This window comes from Alosa sapidissima, chromosome 17, assembly GCF_018492685.1.
Source record: "Alosa sapidissima isolate fAloSap1 chromosome 17, fAloSap1.pri, whole genome shotgun sequence".
NCBI classification, from domain to species: Eukaryota; Metazoa; Chordata; class Actinopteri; order Clupeiformes; family Clupeidae; genus Alosa; species Alosa sapidissima.
In genome coordinates, this window is record NC_055973.1 from 2,201,258 (window position 1) to 2,223,898 (window position 22,641).

Below are 22,641 nucleotides of genomic sequence, written 5' to 3' on the forward strand. Positions count from 1 at the left end.
TGTGAACAACTTTTTGGAGTTTCGCACTTTGGGTGTTCTAGTGTCCTGTTCTCGGACTGCAAAATAATATATCCTTAACAGCTTTTAGTTAATCGGACTTAAAAATGTTTATTGTAGAATTTTAAGGACAAAACGACATGTATTCTAAATGTTTGCAAGGAGTTCTTGCATACACCGTGAAGAGCCTGTACGCGCATTTTCATTTGGGAAAAGTGACCAAGCGATATTGCTTCGTTTCAAATGCACATTTCTGCACATCAAGCGAGCGAGTGACAGGTAAACATGACAAACAAACTAAGGAAACGGCTATCATAATCGTCTCAGATTATACTTGCTAGGGTCGTCTAGCGCTAGGCTACTTTAGAGAGTGACAGTAGGGGGCAGCAAAATACATTTGTTTTCCTTGGTCCGTTTAAAAACGTAACGTTTAAAAACAAGTGTGACATGTTAGCATTTTAAATTAATGTGTTTTATATATCTGTGCATTTACAATTGAAATGTTATAATTGACTTTCTCACGGTTGACAGTGGCTCCTTCAAGTCAAATAGGAATTATACAAGCAGAGTGATGAACGGAACTTGTTCGGCTGGGCTACCTCATCTGACATATGCCTATTTGTAGAGTAGGCCTATATTTATTGCTTTATTTGTATCCCTAGCAGCCAGTGCATACAACAATTGATTAATGAGGACAGCAGCTGTTTTCCATTTAGCATTCAAAAGATTGCTCACAGTTAGACAAATAGAGTCGCGGGTTAGTGTGTGATTCCATCTGCAGCTCACTGGCCCCACTGCTGTTGATTTTATGAAAAATAAACGATGAGTGGGCGGGCAGATGAGAAACCCTTTGAATGCTGCATCTACTTTTGGCCAATGAAGACATGTATTATTTCATGCCGTTTCTGAAAGACAGTGTCAGTAATATTAATTAACGGATAAGTCAGGGAAAACTCTTGGGGTTTTCTGAAATGTTTGAAAGCCAAGTGCACTTATATAATTCATAATGCTGCGCTTAAAGCATGATGTGTAGGCTGTGTGGTGGCTATTATGAATTCTCACCAGCGTTTTGCATAGTAGGCTACAATAGGCTACTATATAATTCTCATGTACAGGGTACATAGGTCCATATCTCACCGACCTGTGGCTGGGGCATAGGCCTAGCCAACCCTCTTCCATGCACACCATCTCATTCTCCTTTCCAGAACACAGTTCACACAACACAGGATGACAATCATGCACAAGGGTTGCGCAAAAAATCCAGAATTTAATTGAGAATGACCACTAAATTCCGATTCAGTTCTTGAATTTGAATCGAGGTCAAACACAGGATCTACATTTCATTTACATCCTAAGAATACATGTAATTTTATCAGCGTTATGGATGTGACATGAACACACATATGAGAGATCACAGGTTTTCCACAAACTGTGAATTTTTAAGGAAACTGCTGAAACCATGATATATGTAGCATGAACAAGATTTGAATTAGCGCAAAAAATGTGTTTTTGAAACTATGCATCATTTCTGTAGCCTGGCGAGCCATCTTGTACAGGCTGAGCAAATTAATTTGCCGCCGCTAGGGTGCGTCTAGATTTCTAGGCTATCATTTCTGCATTATGTAGGGAAAACTGGCGTTATAGATGTGACATGTCTGAACAGTCCTCCACAAACTACATAATACACATACTAGTGCATTTTGATATGAAACAATTGAAATGTAATTAAGAAAAACTAGCAATGCAATTATTGCATCCTCAGTGCCCATCAAGATCCACAGGAAGAATCAGGACAACAAGTAATGTAAAATGTTTTTTTTTCTTTTCCTGTCATCAATTGTAGTCACTGACTCCTGAGTTACTGAAACAGCAGGGAACATGAAACTTGTTGGCTACCCCCCCACCGGGCAAGGCCCCCCAGAACCCAGAAAATGCAGTTTTTTGCTAAATAGTTACCTGAACCGTTGCACCCAAGATTACAAAATGTTTATGGTATGTTAGTCTTAAGAGCCTACATCATCCTAGCCTATTCCCACACATTTGCATGCACGCACACACACATACACACAGGCAAGCGCACACACACACAGGCATGCATACGCACGTGCGCATTAGGCTTGTGCAAAATTCCAGAATTGAATTGAAACTGGCTCTTAAATTCCAATTCAACTTGCATTTCAGTTGAGGTATAGCCTGGCTAGCGCCACCACTTCTCAATGAGACGTGGTCTGGGAACCAAACGTTCATTTTCTCGTATTTGAAAAAAATGCCCAGATCCGTTTATTGGGTGCCACGGATGTCTATCAAATGCGTCTGTGCATAGCTCATCATCGTCTTGCTCTTCCCCCTGTTCTGTGATTGGTTCCCTATCTCAGGCGAAAATTTGCTCCATGGTCTCCAGGCTGCCTTAGCAGCGTGAATCAAATCGCGCGCAAGGCAGCATGGGAACACCCAGGCTAGTTGAGGTAGCAAACAGGAAGCAGAATTGCAATTTGAATTGTGCACAACCCTGGTGCGCATGCAAACAAACACACACACAGATAAACACACACACACACATTCACCATTAGCCCCCTAACACACACAAGCACACACACACACACTCTCTTATACACAATAGCAAACTCACACATGAACACACTCATTTACATGCACATGAGTTGCAAGAATAGGAGATGGAGACACATTGACAAGCGTGATTTATTTTTGCTGAGAGAATGTGCAGGACTGAGCGGCGGTCAGATTTTGTACCACTATGCGGTACATCTAGTTTATTGATGGCGTCGTGTTACTCTGTACTGTGGGTATAAGCTACAGAGGATCTGACACTTCAAATGCTGGCACATCGTGTTGTAAACCTTTGTAAATAGTAGGACGTCACATTTCAAATTAAACTGTATTAAACAGACGTGAACGGCAGGCTGAACACATCTGCAACAGAAGGAGGTTGCTACGTTAACTCCAGCTGCAAAGTCAGCCATCCTCACCAGCTAACACCATTATTCAGTTACTGTACAAAAACAGTATAACAATTACAGGAAGATAATCGCTTAGATTTTCGTTATTAGGCTATTCGAAAATAGGCTATGTCAATCACTGGAGGTATTTTAATATTGTTTTGCAAACACTTAGGCCTTCCTGTGGTTTTGATCAGCCTAATAATCTCTGAAATGTCAATTGGAAACACTAAGGTGAAATCTGTTGAAACTGGCATGCCATAAGAACAGATGTTTATCGGCTTTGAGGTCAAATAAAGTATCCACTTCTGTAAATTCACATTATGTAACATCCATAACGCACCATTAAAGGTTTTAAAAGTAAGAAAGGAGCACAATTTGTTCAGCACACTTTACATTGATATAAATCAGCTTTGCACAGACACTTTGGAAATTGTCGCATCAACACTGCATGTGTAGCATAAACTTTTCCTATAAAACATTATGGATGGAACCTGCTGACTTATAAACAAGAACCTTACACATTTAAGGAGCTCTGCTCTTAAAGGGACACCAGGCAACGTTTTCGTGTTAATTAATCATCTTCATAAGTCGGTATATGGATAAATGACTCATTACGGGGCGAATGAAGGCTCGCCCGCCACTACTGCCTGTAGGAAGAATATCCAACTTGCAAGTTCGATGTATCCTACCCGCCGACCAAATGTACACATTACATTCCATGAACAGGAAATGTTTTTCACCCAGCAATACACATTCTTTCTGTTGTGTGACTGTGTGGTACCAGACTGTGGAGCAGTTTCCTCCCATCTGCTGTTAGACTGATAAATACATCACCTCTGCTCTGACCTGCCCATAGACTGCTCCTGACACCCTGCACTTTGTTTCATCAACCAGGACCTGACTACTACATTTAGCTCCTACTTTAAATGTAGGAATGATAAAGCTTCCTTGAATCCTTACATTTTAGAGGGTTAGGGAGGTTTGTGTGTCATGTGTGCTATGGTTTTACATCCATTGTCCTTTGGCCACAGAGGGGACCGTGGTGGTGGAACGGAGAGGGGCAGTGGTCAGTGTGGTGATTAACCGGCCAGAGGTGCGCAACGCGGTCAACCAGGAGACGGCTCGGAAGTTGCTTGAGGAGCTGAAAGCATTTGAGGAGGACCAGACCATCTGTGCGGCAGTGCTGCACGGTATCGGTGAGCTAAGTGCCTCTCTGCCCTGACCTCGTTGACCTTGAGGAGAGTTGAAGGTCCCACACAGATTGGGAAGTGACAGCTTTCAGTATAAAAAACTTTGGTGTGTGTGTAGTAGGCCTACTTACCGATCTTAAGATCAAACCAGTTTTAAAGAGGAAATCAGAATTGTTAATATTATTTTGTTGATTTGTTTAACAAGTTATACATTAAATTGTTCATTGGGTGTTTTACACAGTTTTAAACATCCCTGCAGCTGCTGAAAATTGCTCCAAAGCTGAAATCCTAAAACTGTAAATACTAACGTTGAACAAGCTGAGCATTAAACTTGGTTCAACTTTCAAAGCGCAACGCGAGCGTATTCAATTGACAAACCGTTTGTGTTGCTTAGGAACGAGATAAAACTTACTATGGTCTGAGCGTTGCCTTACGTTTGCCGCTGCCGCTGGCTGATGTGATCCTCGCCTTAGTCTGTCACCCAAAGAAAGGTTTTCTATGGAAGACCATTTCACCAGAGGGCTCTACTAAATTATTAAAGCATATTCTATGCAGTCAGGTTAGAGAACAGCCCTAAAGCATTCCAGTTACTTTTTTCTTTTTACTATTTGAATTGAAAGGTGAACTTGGGTAAACTTGTATAGAGTAAAAAATAGCTCATGGCAGTATTTCTCCATTAGCATACAGTTCTGTATCTATTCCAAGGTTGTGCACAGTTTTTGTGTTTATCTTTTGATGTATATTGATTTGTATTACGATTATAAGGGGGTATATAGGCCCTTAAACCAAATCATTCAACATATTATCACATTGCTGTCTGTGCATATTTGATTGAGTGTATTTGGTTTCTCTTTGGCATAAATGTTCTCTAAACACTGAGGTGTGGATAATTATGCCTTGAACTTGATATGTCTCTTCATTTTTTTTGTTTTGATTATGCGAATTCGGAGGGTGTAATTATGTGGGTGTCTCACCCGTAGCACACAATGCCTGTCCAATTATTTTGATTTCTCTAATTATGTGTGGGAAACCACAGTGGCCCAATCAGCAGTGGTGAGAGAGATCAAACGCCTTTGAAGCATTCCTCTTGCTGCAGGCTCCAGCTCTCCTGGGTGTGTGTGTGTGTGTGTGTGTGAGTGTGTGTGTGTGTATGTGTGTATGTGTATGTCTCTGTCTGTGTCTTTGTGTGTGTGTGTGTGTGCGTGTATTTGTTGGTGTCATAAGTGCGTGTGTTTATAAGTCTGTGTGTAAGTGGTAAGTGTGTGTGTGTGTGGGTGTGTGTCGTCGGAGGAAGAGGTGTGGGGGGTAGGGGTGTTCATTCCCCCTCCTGTCACCTAATTAGCGATTTTTTAACTGCATCCGGGAGATCAGTTAGTGGTTGGGTGAGCTGTTCTAGTGGGCCCCTCCTCCTTCTCCTCTTTCTCCTCCTGTTCCTTCTCCTCCTCTGTGAGGTCGTACCACCGTCTGGAAACCTTATGCATCTGCCAGCCTCCTCTGCTCCGGGTCAGCAGCACTTTAACACACAGCAGAACACCAACTTTTAATGCCACTGAAATAATCAGCACACACACACACAGACACACACATACATACAGACACACACACACACACACAAACACACGTATAGTCAAACTTCTTTCCATTCGTGGAAATAATTTCTTCAGCCTGGGTCAGGCCTACCTCCACTGAAAGCCTCTTGCTGCACCCTCTCTAGGGACCAAAGGACATTTTTATTTAATGCTCACACACTCCCCAAAATGGACGCTGGCCAGATGAAAGCTTTTTGAAATGGCATTAGTTATGCTGAGTTGAACTGCACCGAGAGTGTGCTGACAGCAATAACAGTGTGTTAAACGGGTTAAATCTCAATGCACCAACCCCCCCCCCCCCCCCCCCCCCCCAACCAATGGCATCACCCCCCACCTCCCAACCAATGGCATCACCCCCCACACCCACCACCTTACAGTACTTCCACCATGTGAGTTTTGGGATTGCTAGTCCACTCATTTTGTGTTGTTAACACGAGTTCACGTCCCTTGGCAAATTTGTCTTGGATGTCCACACGTAGCCCTGTCAGGCCGGGGTGGACAGCGAGTCGCTGTGGACCGGATCGCTTGCTCATTCGCATTCAGCTCCGCTGCGCCAGGCTGGCCGCGGCCATGAGGAAGCCATTTTCGCTCAAATTACTCAAAACATAATCATTTTCATTTCAGTTCCACTTTGGGAAAAGTGTTTCAGTGCCTCCTGAGAAATTATGAATAATTGCCCCCTATTTAGAAATATGCGGCAATGAGAAACGAATGCACACATTTTACAGCGTCCCTGTGGAAGTGCGTAGTCATTTCTCAACCCACTGATGTACTCATGAGCTCTGACCCATCGTTGATGAGTTGTTTACCTGACATGATGCTGGGAAATCATGTTGCGGCTCACACCAAAATGCCTCCTTTCTTATTTACTGGCACTCATAGAAATGCTTCAAGACACCAGTCCCTGTATACTATCAAAGTGGATATTTCAGAGTTTGCTTCTGCTGTAGAAGGCAAGGCACCCAGATTAGGGGCCCTAATTGAAATGGAGGGCAACGTCTATAAACAAGCAAGTCCATGGTGTTAAATTAACAAATTATTTTTCCTATTAAGTTACCTTTAGTCAGATTTAAGACTTTACACTTTGCCTATCATTCCAATCAGGGCCCAATCTTCACCGTGTTCACCCTGCAGCCATCCTTCTATGTCATGCCCAGTGTGTCTGCATTGGCAGTCATGATCGCCTCGAAAGTGTACCATGGTTTCAGCAGAGCATGATGCAGCATTGCCAGTCGCAATCTACTCGGAGACGTGCATGGTTTCCACAGGGTGTGTGTAAGGCACTATGATGCAGCATTGGCCATCATCTTGGGCAGACATCATATGACGACCACATGAGTGGGCTGGAAAGTCTGGCAGGCGGAGGCACTCCTTTCTGTGCCATTAATGAAAGCCATTGTGCGGCTCAGTGTGGCTATTGATTCACCGCTCGGCTCTTAAGGAAGAAAACCATTTGGGTGCCAGCCTCTGAACCTCTTATATCCATTTCTAAATTGCTGCTCTCTCTCTCTCTTTCCTTCTTTCTTTTTCTCTCTCTTTTCTTTCTTTCTATCCAGTTGTTTTTTCATCCTCTGTCTTCCCCCCTTCCTATTTGGTTTCCAGCTGCCATACTTTGTAATTTTGTGGTCTCCTCCAGGAGGGAATTTCTGTGCTGGTTATGATCTGAAGGAGCTGGCCCATCACTCTGCCTCCCTCAAATTGGAGCAAGATGTCACTAAAGGTCCCGGGCCTATGGTAGGAACATCAGCCTAAACTTGTCTTCTTTTTTTGTCTGAAGGTATGAAGCAGCTATGCACTGTCTGTCTGTGTTGATTACACCACCATTGGAAGTCAAGTCAAGTCAAGTCATTTTATTTGTTAGAACGTTTAAAAACAATAGAGTTGACTCAAAGTGCTTCACAGTTTGTGAGATTAGACATGACACAATAAGATAAAAACAAAAAAAACAAAGACTAAACATAGTTTTAGCCAAAGACCAAACATAGTTTTAAGCAGACAGCATGTACCATTTTGAAGCCTGCCTTTTCTTTAGTTAACTAGTTCTGGTATCATCTTCAAATACATTTTCATGGTATATGGTCAGGTGAAGGACGGATAAACACACCTCTTTCAAATAGGTGTCTAGGTTATGTGCTATGCAGATCTGTGGTCCAGAGTGAATCACGCCACCCGCTGCAATGTTGAAAAGCTACAATCATCGACTATGTTGCCAAAAGATGTTAGCATGCTAGCAGACTTTTATCTGTGCCAGCTGTACTTTTTCTGGCATTTGTGAAGTTTTTGCATGCTTTTTTGCTAGTTAGATTACTAGTTTCAACCAAAATTCCTAACTGCCGCTTTGTGTTAATCAGCATTCTCAGGCACAGAATGATGTTTTGTGACATGTGGTGACAATCTGTGTCAACATGAATCCAACATTATTGACTGAAGTCTTGTAATGGCTGCCCTAATTCGCCACAGAAAGCATACGTATTCAGTTTTTTCTGTACTATTTTTTCACCCCTGAGACATATGAGAGATGCATATTATTTTTGTCAACCACAATTTTTTGGGAACTGGTTCCTAGGTCCTTGGGAGGCTCCGACTGTGAGAGGTTGTAGATCTATGGTGTATATTAACTCCAGGGAGGTGATCCTTACCTTTTGGGGTTCTTTGTCTTGTTTTGAGCACTTAGCATACTTATAGAAGGCATTGATATCTATTCTTTATCAAATTGAGTAAAGCTATGGCACCTAGACTACAAGGGCTCTATTTTAACGATCTGAAAGGCAAGTATCAAACGCAGCACGCAAGTAGCTTTACCGTAAAGATGTTACAACATAGGCTATGACCAATGCACAAACAAAACCGGGAAACGGACAAATATCATCAAGACTTTGTCTGTGCACGGGGGTGTCTGTAGATCGGTGTGCATAGCATTCATTTCTGCAGGCCTGTGGTCATGCATGCACCCTTAAAATAGCATCTGAATTTGCGCCACTGACTTTAGACCAGGATGTTCCTGGTCTGTGGCGGAATTGTTTTCTGAAACTGCAAAATATCAACAGGGAACGTTTGCGCCAGAACACACCCCCTCTTTTCGCTGAACCACCCCCGTGGGCGCAATTGAATTCCCTAATTTACGGACGTGTACCTTTGAAGGGAAAATGATATGCGCTGAATGCAAAATAGGAAAGACAAAAGCGTGAGTATACAAAGTCAAGTGCACGATAGAGCCCCAAGTCTTCCTAGAACACTTTACCAGAGACTTTCTAATGAGGAGACACAGCACTCAAAAAATCCTCCATAGAAATGCATGGGGTTAGTTTGTAACGCCAATATGGCCGTTGTCTACACATATCCCACCCCTTCCTCGGCAAAACGTCGACATGTAAATACATTGAGCCAATCATGTGCTGTGTTGTGAATACATTGAGCCAATAATGTGGTGTGTTGTGAAGACATCGTGCCAATCATGTGTTGTGATCTCGCAGCTGGAGCAAGATTGCAGTAGATTGGTGTTGTTAAGCCTTGCGCACGCGCATTTCTGCCGAGATGGATGCCCGATGAGCGGCCAAAAAGCGTTGCCATATGGCCGCCGAGTGGAGGGACTTGCCTAAAAGGACTTTGACTTTACTTACTTGGTCACAAAATTATTGCAATCTTGCATTGTAGTCTGAGATGTTCAGACACAGCTCTAGTGAAGAGTCATTTGGTATTAAAGCTGTTAATTCTACTACTAAAACTTTTTAGTTTTGCATTAATAAAATATATTTTGAAAATATATAGTCTGAAGAGCTGTATTTGGCTTTGTAAATGGCAACAAAAACATGAAAACATGATCAGTCTGAGTAAGGAGGCCAGTGGCCTCCAAAGAGTATCCCTGCCTATTCATAATTTTGTGTGTTCTCTGAAAGGAGAGGGAGACTGAATCAGGTGGAAGTTAGGTAGAAATTCCCGTTTTGGACAGCTTTAAACACATGTTGGAGCTGTCACGCCATACACATTCTTCACATTTATTCATTTAGCAGGCGCTTTTATCGAAAGCGACTTACAACAATTAATAGTACAACAATAAATACTACTACCAGAGTAGTATTTAAGACTACTACCAGAGTAGTATTTAAGATTACTACCAGAGTAGTATTTAAGTAATTCCAGTTGAGGAAGGCGTCTAGGTCATGGGGAAAGTTCTCCTTTGTTGTTGGAGCAGCATGCATTTCTTTTACGAAAGTGATACAAAACATAGCAATTTGGGGTGTGCATGTTGATTTCATTCTCACCTCATGGTAACACATTTCCATGTTACATTCTAGCCTTGTAAACCCCTGCCTCCCATCCTGTCTGTCCCAGGGCCCGTCCAGGCTGATGCTGTCCAAGCCACTGATCGCTGCGGTCAGTGGCTACGCGGTGGCCGGGGGACTGGAGCTAGCTCTACTGGCTGACATGAGGGTGGTGGAGGAGAGTGCCATCATGGGGGTCTTCTGCAGGAGATTTGGTGAGTGTTGACCCTATACTCTGCACTGCCATGGTAGTGGGATCCGTTCCAAAATGTAATGGGTTCCTCCTTGGCCCATCAGTACACCAGTCCACCAAGTTTCATAAAGATCAGGCTGGTGGGGTTTGCATGATCCAGTTAACAAACAGACAAACATAGGCCCTGGTGAAGGTAATGATTATTATTATGCTATTTGTTTTTGCATTATATCATGTACAATGTCCTGCTGTTCTCTAGCCAGTGAAGTTTTGTTTGTGTTCTATTAACTGACCTCCCATAGTACTATGTGTGTGTGTGTGTGTGTGTGTGTGTGTGTATGTATAATGTAGTGTATAATAAGAATGCACAAATAGGTGTGTTGGTATGGCCTCAGGTCCAGATCATGTTTTCCAATCTCAAGCTGCACCTGTCGCTACCAGACAAAATAGAAATGATGCATCCTCCCTCACCACTCACTGAGGTCTAAGAGAACTGGAGCGTTACTTTTTGCATGACCCAGATACACACACACACACACACACACACACACACACACACACACACACACACACACACACACACAGGCCTGTCCAACTTTTCACAACTGACCACTCTTTCTTTTCCCCTCTCTTCTTTCTCTCCCTCTCTCTATTTCTCTCTAGTCTTCACACTTGTATGGGCCTAACTTAAGCCACTTGTTGTTATCCTGATAGCTGCAGAGAGGAAATGGAAAGCGTTTTCGCACACATTTCTTTTCTCCCCCCTCCCCTCCCCCTTCAGTGTGTATCCCTCTTTCCTCTCCATCCTAAAAATACAACCGCAGTGTTTATAAATACGCTCACCCGTGCTGTAATTTACTGTCAGGGCCCAGGCAGAATCCCTCTCTCTCTCTCTCTCTCTCTCTCTCTCTCTCTCCCCTGGGCTCTGCAGAAGACTAGCGGGCTTATCGTTCCGCGTCTGTAATTAAGTAGGGCTCGGTTGGCAGTGCCCGGCGTCTGACGGCACCGCACCACACCACACCAGACCAGAGAGATGCGACCTGCTCCGTTCTGTTCTCCTCAGACTGTCTGGCATGGCCGCGTCCGCAAAAAAAGCTCTGACTCCTTCCCTGCCACCACTACCACCATCGTCGCTACACCACCAATGTGTCTGCGCTTACCGACGTCGCCAGGGTCTGGGAGCCAGGGTTTGGAGACGCCACGGAATTGGAGGCAGCCTTTTGTGGGGTGGCACGGGTTTATTTGGCGATGGGGGACAGATAACCCGTTTGACTGATTTACCATGAGACTCTGTGCAAATTAAAGGAGCGTTGGGATGAGCTCTCAGACTTTGCTTTGTAAGCTTGTCTCATATTTCATGCTCCGCGCTTGGTTTCTGTGAGGCCTCTCATGACTTGGCAAGTGGCTCTCTCACCCTACTGTATCTCTCCTCAACCCGGCGAAAAAACACTGAAAAGGCCATGAACTTCATCTGTGTCCCAGAACTGTTCTTTTTAAAGCTTACTGGAATCTCATAGTGTGTACTGAAAGAAGATATGCCAATGGACCTCGCTGGACTGAAACAAAAGCGGGCAGGTTCCACGTGACAAGGAACATCGTCATGTTCTTTGATGTGGGCCACCAGAACAATGGCTCAGGTTGACGACAGGGCAGCTTACTTTTCCACTGTGATGGCAGTGCTACAGTCATTCTTAATTTAGAGTGTCATTCTCAGTGAGAATAAGTGCCCCGTTGCAGTCTCACAACAGCCCATTACAAACAGTGGAAAAGCTGGATAAACAGCACAGTAAACACCTCCACTTGGCTCTTGGCACCTGCCACCTGCCTTGTTCACTGAAAAGACTCCATCTCTCTGGGTGTTCTTCAGTGTTTTGTTTTTTTCCGCATCAGTGTATGCTCAGAAAAGTTCAAAGCTTTTTTTCCACGTATGGTTTTGCACGGGTCTACTGTCCACTTCTCTTCTGTCAGCAACGATGCCCCACCCATGCTGAACAATGGATTAGCATGGCGTGTCACCACTGTCAGTATGGCTGTTTTAATAGTGGAGTCATAAACAATGTCACCACTGTCAGTATGGCTGTTTTGATAGTGGAGGCATAAACTAGTATATTCCTGCACCCCGCTCCCCTCCCTTTCTGTCTTCCCATCACCACCCATTCGCTCCCTTCTATCTCCAGCAAGCCGTTTCCTGCAGCGTAACAGCAGTGAGCCCACAGTGCTAAGCACAAGCTTAAACACCATTCATCAAAAGTAATGGTGCTCCCTCGCTCCCGCTCTCTCACTGTGCTCTCTTGTGGTTGGCAAACGTTTATTTTCAGATCCCCCTGGTAGATTTTCCTTAATCCTGTTTTGACAGTTAAATTTGGCGAGCGTTTGCAGCGAGACACAGATGGGAACTGCCCGAGGGAATCCCTTGTGGTCTGAGGAGGGAAAAGAGAAAGAGGAGGGAAAAGAAGGGGAAAAAAAAAAGAAAAACGAGACCCAGTTCGAAAAGTCCAATGGCCGTCTGATGTGGCCGAGCATTAGCCTCCGCTGCAAATCTGTTTCCTGTCAAGAGCGGCTCTTAAACCTGAGGCCTCTCATCTAAAGCCTCGACCCAGCTTATGGGAGGCCGCACGCTGGAAACAACCTGCAGTTTGCAGAGGGTTGCACCATGGGGCAGCGCCTGCCGTCAAAAGGTCTCTGACATGTGTGGGTATTTATTATGTATCTATAGATGTTTTATAGAAAGTTAAGTAAGTAATAGGTTACAAATAAAGTAACAATAGCAGTTAATTTAACATAAAAGAAAAGCAGTGTGCAGATCAGCAGAAGAATAAGGCCTAGCCACAGTAGAGTAAAGAAGTTAGCAGCTTGCACATAATAATAACAACAGCATTGCAGGGTAATACAGTTTGTTTAGCACAAGCACAAAGCAGCCAGTTCCTCAGGGTTTTTTCATTTCTGTATGAATGACTGGACCTGTGCTACAGCGACAATCAATGGTTGGGGAATCAATGTGATTACTTAGCAGTGACTGTGCAGCACTGTACACTCTTGGCAGATTGAAGCGTTATTTGAGGTTATGTTAGACCACCAGGGAGAAGGAAACAGAGTGACGTGACCACTGTGAGAGACAGTATGCAGTGCTTGTTTAGCATGACCCAATGTACTTGGAACAGAATTATAATGTGATAGAAATGGGAGATGTCGAAGCATGGACAATTAAAGGTCTACATGTACGGCAGAAGTCATCTGTCATCTGTCCTCAGTTCATTTCTCAAATGAAACTAATTTAATTTGTTTTTGAGGTGAAGTATCACATTGCACAGTTGGCATCTGTTTAACCAGTCCTGATAAATGGGTGTTAGATTGGATTTCAGATGTTGGGATCGTCCCCAAAAACAACCAATCTTGTATCCTCATGGAGCACACTCCTCCTTACATTATTTATCCAAGAAATAATCAAGCAGCACGCACGCCACAGCGAGGGTGAGGGGCCGGGATGGCCTGGCAGCGGCTATGGCTGTTAGCACACCTACCCCCTCCCCTCCCAATCTCCCCTCTGTGTGTGTGTGTGTGGACGAGCCAGAACCAGGCGGTGGTCAGGATGGTTGACCTGCCGGGGAGGCCACAGCAGTGGCAGCGGACCTCCTAGCTGGATGCGGCGGAGGAAGTTGGCATGGTCTCCCGGCCACAACTCGCAGCCCCAATTAGCGAGATGGATGGGGTGTGTAGTGCGAGCGAGACTGCCAAGGGTGGGGGTGGGCGTGGAAGTGTGTGTGTGGGGGGGGGGGGTGTATACGTGCAATGTGCATGTGCTGACCGGCCGGACGCAATGCAACATAAGCCCTTTGGAGATGAGGCCTCGGGTTTGGAGTGGAGTGGAGAGCAGGAACCACACCCCAGCCCAGCAGCGCACGGCGAGGGCTCCGGTCGAAAAGACACCTGCAGAGCACACAGACTCCACAGCACAGGGTGGTCTGACCAATACACAGGAGAGGGTTCCAGATCGGATACTCTGTATGGACACACACACACAAACACACACACACAAACACAGACCCACCCATTTATTCATACACCCACACCTACCACACACACACACACACACACACACACACACACACACACTGCACAGACACACTCTTGCACATACACACATACACACCAGTTGCTGCCAACTGCCTGCATTCATTGAAAACCTCAGCTCACTTAAAGTTATACGGCTGACTACTATGGGTTATTAGATAGGAGCTGGCAAGGCTCCTGCAACATGAATCACCCCAAGCTCTTTTGATTTGATTCTCAGAGCTGCAGCAGTTGTTTCTTGGTCCTTTTCTTGCGCCTGGCTGATATGACGTGCCTTGGCGTGTCCACTCTCCTCACGCTGTTCCATCCCGGCTGATGCATTAGGACCTTATCGGACACAAACGTGTTTGGCCGTGTTGTGCAAGCAGGAGATTAGACCCCTCCGCTTCCGATAAGGTCTTGACAGCGTTCCTGAAGTGGGGTTTTAGGGAGTGCTCTCTCGCTCTCTCTTCTCCCTCTCTCTCATCTCCCCATCCATCCGCTCGCTCTCTCTTCTTCCTCTCTCTCATCTCCCCATCCATCCGCTCGCTCTCTGCGGTTTGTGTCGGTTCTTCTCTAATCCTCACTGTTGTAATCGCATTAGTCTCTTGGGAGCCCATTGTGGAAGTGAAGGCTTTGAAGTTGCACTGATACCGGAACCCCCCGACACCGCGCTCGACGAGAAGAGAGAGAGAGACAGAGGGAGGTAGGGAGGGATAGATAGATAGATAGAGAGAGAGAGAGAGAGAGAGAGAGAGAGATGGGGGAGGAAAGCATAACCCTGCCCTGGACTACCCGCAGGGTTCTACACGCTCCCAAACGGATGGGTGAAGACTCTTTATCTGTGGGATAAGGAGGAGAAGAAAGAGTGACTGGTTGTCCTTTGGGCTTTGGCCAAAAAAAGATACGGTGCTGCTGAATTTTTGATCTGTTCTGTTTTGCACATACATATACTGGAAGGCTTACCTTCCTAATAAATGCTGCATTAATATGTGCTGTTGCAAGTTGGTTTTATGCAATCCACTGTACCTCGTAAACAATATTGGTGTGTGCTGAACTTTACTCTGGATTAGTTTGCTTTACATACCTATTCCGGAATGAATTGCAGACGTGGAAAGATATGTCACAGAAAGACTATCTTTACCACTTTCCCAGAAGCAGTGAACCTACATCAAGTTGTGAAGGACTGTCATATTTTGCCACCACAGGAATGCGTCCCCATCCATAATATTTTCCTTTTCTCCCCGTAACGTGACCTGTGTGAATGAGTCCAGGCTTCGAGCCTCCTTTTCTCCCACCCTTGGTGTCCCTCGCTCGGGATTTGTGGAGGCTTGGGCCTCGAGAGGCTGCTTGGCTGGAAGAGACTCTGCCTGACACATACTTCCCCTCCCAGAGAGAACAAAGGGAACGGACTGCCACCGCATCAGGGCAAACAGGACACATCCGAGACAGGATGGTGGGGGTTATCTGTGAGGAGGTGTGTGTGTGTGTGTGTTGGGGGGGGGGGGGGGTATGTGTGTCTATTGAGGAAGATTGAGGGGGGAGTGGGTGTTCTAGACGGGTGCCGGATAAGAGAAGTCTTTCCGGCACCTGACAGTGCTGATGGCAGCGGCTCTGCTGGCGGAGAGAGAGACCAGGGGCCAGGACTGGTGCCTGTTGGTAGAGCCGGGGGGGGGGGGGGGCTGATAGCAGAGCGAGGACGTGCAGGAGAGGCCCAGGCCAAGGCTCCTCGCGTGGCTCTTGGCTGCTGGCTGCTGCTGGCTGTAATCTAATCAAGGCTCCTGGGCCTGTGGGGAAGAGCAGGAGTCTGAAGCAGCTCAAGTCCCTCGCTACTCCCAGAGTTGTGGCTTGGCACAACTGGAGAGTGTTACATGGAGAGAGAGAGAGAGAGAGAGAGAGAGAGAGAGAGAGAGAGAGAGAGAGAGACATTTGGAGGGACGGGAAAGAGAATAGAGGCTTTTTGATAGAAAAAAGAGAAGGGAAAGTAAGAAGAAAGAAATAGGGAAGACAGAGGGAAGGAGAAAGAGAGTTTTTTATGTGCATATTTACATGATTTTTTTTACAGTGCATATGTACAAGTTTTTTTTACTGTGATATGTTTGTGAGCTTTGGGAATAATGCTACTGTGACATTCATGCCAATAAAGCTTTATTGAATTGAACTGAATTGAATTGAGTGTGTGAGAGACAGAGGGGAAAATGAAAAGGGAGAGATAGATGATTACAGGGACATAGACAGAGTGCAGAGCTTGTGTTGAAAGACACAAAGGTATGAGAGATGCTTAATTGGATACACGAGGAACAGTGGAGAGACAGAGGAAGAGACTCTGGGGCAGACACTGAAGTGCAGTGTGTGTGTGTGTGTGTGTGTGTGTGTGTGTATGTGTGTGAGTGTGTGTGGGTGTGTGTGATGTGTGTGTGTTTGTGTTTGTGTGTGCACGTGCATGTCTGTATCAAGTGTGTGTGTGTGTGTGTGTGTGTGTGTGCACGCACATGTCTGTATCAAGTGTGTGAGTGTGTGTGTGTGTGTGTGTGTGTGTGTGTGCACGTGCATATCTGTATCAAGTGTGTGTGTGTGTGTGTGCACGTGCATATCTGTATCAAGTGTGTGTATGTGTGTGTGTGTGTGCACGCGCATATCTGTATCAAGTGTGTGTATGTGTGTGTGTGTGTGCACGCGCATATCTGTATCAAGTGTGTGTATGTGTGTGTGTGTGTGCACGTGCATGTCTGTATCAACACACACTTTTTAGTAGCACAGTTCCATTAGCAGTGAATGCATGTAGTCATCTTCTCCTCCACACTCCCTCTCCTCCTCTCCCCTCCCTCCTGGCCCCCGACGCCAGTGCTGAGCACTTTTCTCACAGCCAGCAGCTCTGGGCCGGCCGCATCCAAACCCTCCACACCCATCAGGATCCAGAACTCCCCCAAAAACTAAGAGCTCTCTCTCTCTCTCTCTCTCTCTCTCTCTCTCTCTCTCCCCGAGGACTTGACTTGTAATGGAAGGGCTAAAGAGACAGAGGAGAGAGAGTGAGCGAGTGTGCACATGCTGCACTGTCATGCCAATAAAACATGTTCAATTGAATTGAGAAAGAGAGATGGAGAGAGAGAGAAAGGTGAAAGGAAAGACAAGACATCATTGACATGTTGCTACACAAATAAAGAAGTAAGCAAAAATAGAGTAGAGGGAGGTAGAGAAAGGAGAGAGAGGAGGATGGAAATAGAGGGAACAAGAAAGGGAGAGAGAGAGAGAGAGAGAGAGAGAGAGAGAGAGAGAGAGAGAGAGAGAGAGAGAGAGAGAGAGAGCCACTGACAGAGGGACTCCCACATTTGAAAACCACTCCGGAGCGTCTGTCAGGGTTCCATATGTGTTGAGTGTCGGACAACACAGGCCTCCCGATCGTTTGCAGATGTACGAGTGGCAGGCAATTGGCCGTATTCAAATCTGATTTATTTGAAAAGTCTTTGGAGAATGTAGCGGGAAGTGCGAATAGAATTACATTATTTCCAAAACTCTGTCTCATAGGAGAACCCCCCCCTACGCCACACGCACACACATGCACACACACGCACACACACACACACACACACAAACAAACACACACACACACACACACACACACACACACACACACACACACACACCTTTGCCCCTGTTAAATAGGTTTGGATGAGTGGTCAAATGAGCGCATTTATGATTGGAAGGAATTTTGGGGATCCTAACCGCCACACACAAACACTACCTAGAACAAAGGTGCGTGGGTGGTACCTGCCCAGGGAATGTAGTGCATGCAGCCGTGATCAATTACTAAAGCCCAAAGCCCTGGCCGCATCTCAGTTTTTGAGGATTTACAGACAAGTGAAGACTAATCCTGTGTGTGTGTGTGTGTGTGTGTGTGTGTGTTGCATGTGTGGCATTGCCATTTTCCTGGCACCTGCCATTTTCCATGTGCCAAGAAGAAAAAGAGCATGTACTATAACACATACACACACACATAATCAGACACTCACTCGCAAAAACCCATCGGGTGTGTAGACAGGGCATATGATGAATGTGTGTCAGTGGGTTGTGACACCTGTTCCACCTCCTTTCCCAGGTGTGCCTTTGATTGATGGGGGCACAGTGCGGTTGCCTCAGCTGATCGGGCTGTCACGTGCTCTGGACCTCATACTGACTGGCCGCCCAGTGGGAGCGCAGGAAGCCTTAGCCTATGGGCTGGCCAATCGAGTGGTGCCCGATGGCAAAGGTAAGAAATGGAGGTCACTGGCTGGAGGTGACTAGAATGGACTTTGCACTCTGAGATTGTTTTTTTTTTACGTGCAAAATTGTTGGACTATTGGAAAATAAAACCTCAAAACGTGTCAGTTTACGAAACGTTTTTTCTGTTTGTTTTGCAACCCTGTTGCAATCCTTCATGGCAAAATGAATATATCAGAATCAAAATCAGAATCAGCTTTATTGGCCAGGTTTATGAAGTGTTTGGTTTCTCTTGTGAAGAGTAATATATTCTATGAAATTATGACTTTTCTCTCTTTTTTACCTTGTTTCTTAATGGCACAGCCTCAATTTCATGCCGACAGGGTCATATCCACTTTGTACAACTACAACTTTAATAAAAACTGACATAAAATATGTAAATCTCACATTAGAATTCATAAGCACGTAAGTAGCATATAAGAGGTTTTTATTCAGTTATTTATGCATGAATTCACTGGCAAACAGTGGTCATGCATTTGGAAAAATGTCTTTCCTTTCCCATGCATGCTCTCTCTCTCTTTCTCTCCCTCTCTCTTTCTTTCTCTCTCTCTCTTTCTCTCTCTCGGCCAGAATTCTTCAAAAGACATGAGTAGATTAAGCTAATGCATTGTGGAAGTGGCTCTTTCTCGCTCTCACAGCCACAGCCAAGCTGGGCTAATTGAGCTCAGGGGCTGATAGCTGGGTACAGAGAGAGAGATAGCTTAAAGAGAAGCACTTGAGCATCAAAAGTTGGGCATCAGTACAGTTTCCATAGGAGATTTGGACTTTTTCCAGTCCTTTTATGTGCAACCCTGTGCAAAATGGGTTCATCCTGGTGGAAGAGCGAGACTGTGCTGTGGAACAAGATGGCCAAGGCTCGCTCCTTCTTTTCATCTCTGTCTCTCTCGTTCCCCCCTTTTGATTTGTTCTTTTGTTCTAGTTCTATCTGTTCCTCTGCTGTTCTGTTAGATGGTTAATGTGCATTTGTGTTTTATTTGTGATAACAATGGTGTCCAAAAATTGCATAGACGTAAATACAGGGGGAGCCAATATGCCCCCCCCCCCCCCAGCACGTTTACAAATGTTTACCAGTATCTATATGTGTACTGTAGTGTATGTTTTTATGCATGCGTGTTATTTGTGTGTTAGATCACTGACTGTTTGTAAACACGTGGTTACCCCTGTCTTTATCTCAGCGTTGCAGGTTGCCATGGAGCTGGCAGAACAGATTAGTTCTTTTCCTCAGCAGTGTCTCCGTGCCGACCGGGCCTCCGCCTACCACGCCGCCTTTGATGCCGCCTCCTTCACAGACGCCATGCAGTACGAGATGGACCACGGCCTGCCCGTCATCCGGGCTGAGTCTGTTGCCGGGGCGACCAGGTTCAGCTCAGGGGTTGGCCAAGGAGGGAAGTTCTCTTGATGAGTGTGTTCCACAGGTGCATTATGGGAAAAATAGGGGTTTCATTTTCCAAATTCATGGGTTTTCAAAACTCGGGATACAACTGTTAACGTGCTCCTCATAATCTTTACTTTTAGCTTTGTTAGTTAAATGATGACGCTAAGATGGCCAGAATTCGTCCACACTCATTTACTAAGGATGTATAAGACTCTTGACACCCAAACAACACCCATAAATTAGCTATAAATTCGCCTAAATTAAATTAGCTTCTCATTAGGGCTGTCAATCGATTAAAAAAATTAATCGAATTAATTACATACTCTGTGATTAATTAATCTAAATTAATCGTATATATACTTTTTGCTGTGAAAGTATTTTAAATATTTAAATTCAAATGAATCATTGAATAATCAGCATTAGTGACATTAAAGTTCAAAAACTCTTTTATTATTACTTTCACTGTTCAAATAATGGCCATAATAATCTATGAAATGACCTAATATGTTGAGGAAATAAATTCTTCTGGAAGAAGTTTTTTTTCACATATAAGGCATTTCAGGCCACAGATATTACCTAGGGGACACAATGAAAATAAATAAAAGTAAATGTTCCAATCAATGATCTAGGCAGCACATTTTCTTCTCTCTCCTTCATTTTACAGTCTAATGGTTACTGACTAGAATGGCTCGGGGTCAAAGGTCATACGGAATCAATTAATCTGCGCAATTTTTTTTAATCAGTTATTTTTTCTCAAATGAATTAATCAAAATTAATCAGTTATTTTGACAGCCCTACTTCTCATAGAACCATCCAAGGTTCTCCTTTAGAGATAACCGATTATCACACACAGATTCTTTAGCCTCCGTCCAAAGACGTGCCAGGTGTCTGTGGGACAGGCACATCAGCACACCACAAAAGTCACCTGCTCCTTATTTGTCCCGGCCATTTGACTGTGATCCTCTCATATCAAAGAACACAGTGGGGAGGAGAAGCCCAGGGTGTTTGGCAAAGTCTGGGAATCAAAAGCCCGGAAACCACAGCATCAAAAGTACCAGCATTAAGCTCCGACTCTGAACAGAACTGGAGTGAGTTAGAGAGGGAGGGGGGGGGAGCGAGGGGGAGGGAGGGAGTGAGGGATGGAGAAAGGGATAGAGGGAAGTAAGGGCTGCCAAAGGAGTTTTGGCTGGCTGGCTGCGAAGTCAGGTGTGGGCTGTGGTTGAAGTAGAGGGGACAGGAGGCCAGCATGTAATGACAATGACTTTGGTGTGCGTGTGTGTGTGTTTGTGTGTGTGTGTGTGTGATAGAGAGATTGTGTGGATGTTTCAGAGTTTGGGTGTATGTGTGTATAGACACACAGATGGTTATGACCACATAATTAGTGTGTGAACTCACAATTATACTGCATATGTATAAACCAAACCCAGAGCTCTACTTACTTATTGTAATTTTTTTGTGTCTGTCAGTGTGTGTGTGTGTGTGTGAGAGAGAATGAGATTAAAGGAGAGAAAAACATTAAAATATTTAGGGTGGACCCATGTAGCAAACGGTTTTGGGTCCAGTAATACTCTTCTCAATGTATGTGTGTGTGTGTGTGTGTTATGTTTACGGTGACCCACGATGTATCTGTTAATTAGGGTGAAGAGTCTCCGTCTAGACGCCATGATGACAGGACTCCCAGTCGCTTGTTTATGGAGGGCCCCTGCTTCCTTACACTGGGTCAGCTGATAAACACACACACACACACACACACACACACACACACACACACACACACACACACTATAATGTGCATTCATACATACATACTACAGTATACACAGTAACACATGTAAGCACATACATATTTATTATTTTTACATACACATACATACACATAAAGTAATGCTATGTGTACACACTTACATTCACACACACACACACACACACACACACACACACACAGTGCATATGAGCACAATATTTTACTTGTTTGAGCTCCTCTGTTTAGCTTACAATGTAATTGCATATCTCATTTTGTATGTAACCTCCTTTTAGCAACTCAAGGCTATTACAGTTTTTGGCCATTGCTTGAACACTTTTTGCAAAACTTCTGCTCATTGTGTCAAAACATTACACAAGAGCACACAAGACACAACACTGGGAAATAAACCATTCACATACAACCCCAAAACAGAAAAAGTTGGGACGTTGTGTAAAATGTGAATAAAAACAGAATGTAATCATCTGCAAATCTCTTAAACTCATATTTACTTGCAAAAAGGACACAGACAACATATCAAATGTTGAAAATGACAAATTTGACTATTTCATGGAAAATGCATGTTTATTTTGAATTTGATACCAGCAACATGTTTCAAAAAAAGTTGGGACAGGGATAACAAAATGCTGGAAAAGTTGTGTAATGATAAAGGAAACAAAAGGAAGAATGTTTCTCAACTAATTAGGGTAACTGGCAACATGATTGGGTATGAAAAAGAGCATCCCAGAGAGGCAGGGTCTCAGAAGTAAAGATGTAGGGGTATTCATCACTGTGTAAACCTGTGTGAACAAATGATGAAACAATGCCATTTTAATGCTTCTTAAGATAAAATTGTGAAGTATTTGGGGGGTTTATCATCTACAGGACATAATATTAAAACATTCAGAGAATCCAGAGAAATATTTGCAAACAAGGGAAGGAGCTGAAAAACACATTGGATGGCCATGGTCTTTTGGACTTCAGATGGCACTGCATCAACACCAGACCTGTTTCCACACCTGTCATT

At 44.5% G+C, this 22,641-nt stretch overlaps 1 protein-coding gene across 2 annotated transcripts; it reads left to right on the forward strand.

Annotated features, from left to right (window-relative positions):
- The first annotated feature begins 12 nt into the window (after window positions 1–12).
- Window positions 13–22,082, forward strand: zgc:101569 (uncharacterized protein LOC449822 homolog). Of its 2 annotated transcripts, XM_042068076.1 has the most exons (7): window positions 13–276; window positions 3,989–4,153; window positions 7,373–7,470; window positions 10,069–10,213; window positions 18,338–18,487; window positions 19,674–19,913; window positions 21,511–22,082. In XM_042068076.1, exons 1-6 carry the CDS (start codon window positions 138–140, stop codon window positions 19,895–19,897), a joined length of 921 nt encoding a protein of 306 aa, XP_041924010.1. In that variant the 5' UTR covers window positions 13–137; the 3' UTR covers window positions 19,898–19,913; window positions 21,511–22,082. The 2 variants fall into 2 exon arrangements, with proteins under 2 accessions (XP_041924010.1, XP_041924009.1); XM_042068075.1 differs by lacking the exon at window positions 21,511–22,082 and having other exon boundaries at window positions 19,674–20,217.
- The last annotated feature ends 559 nt before the right edge of the window (window positions 22,083–22,641 follow it).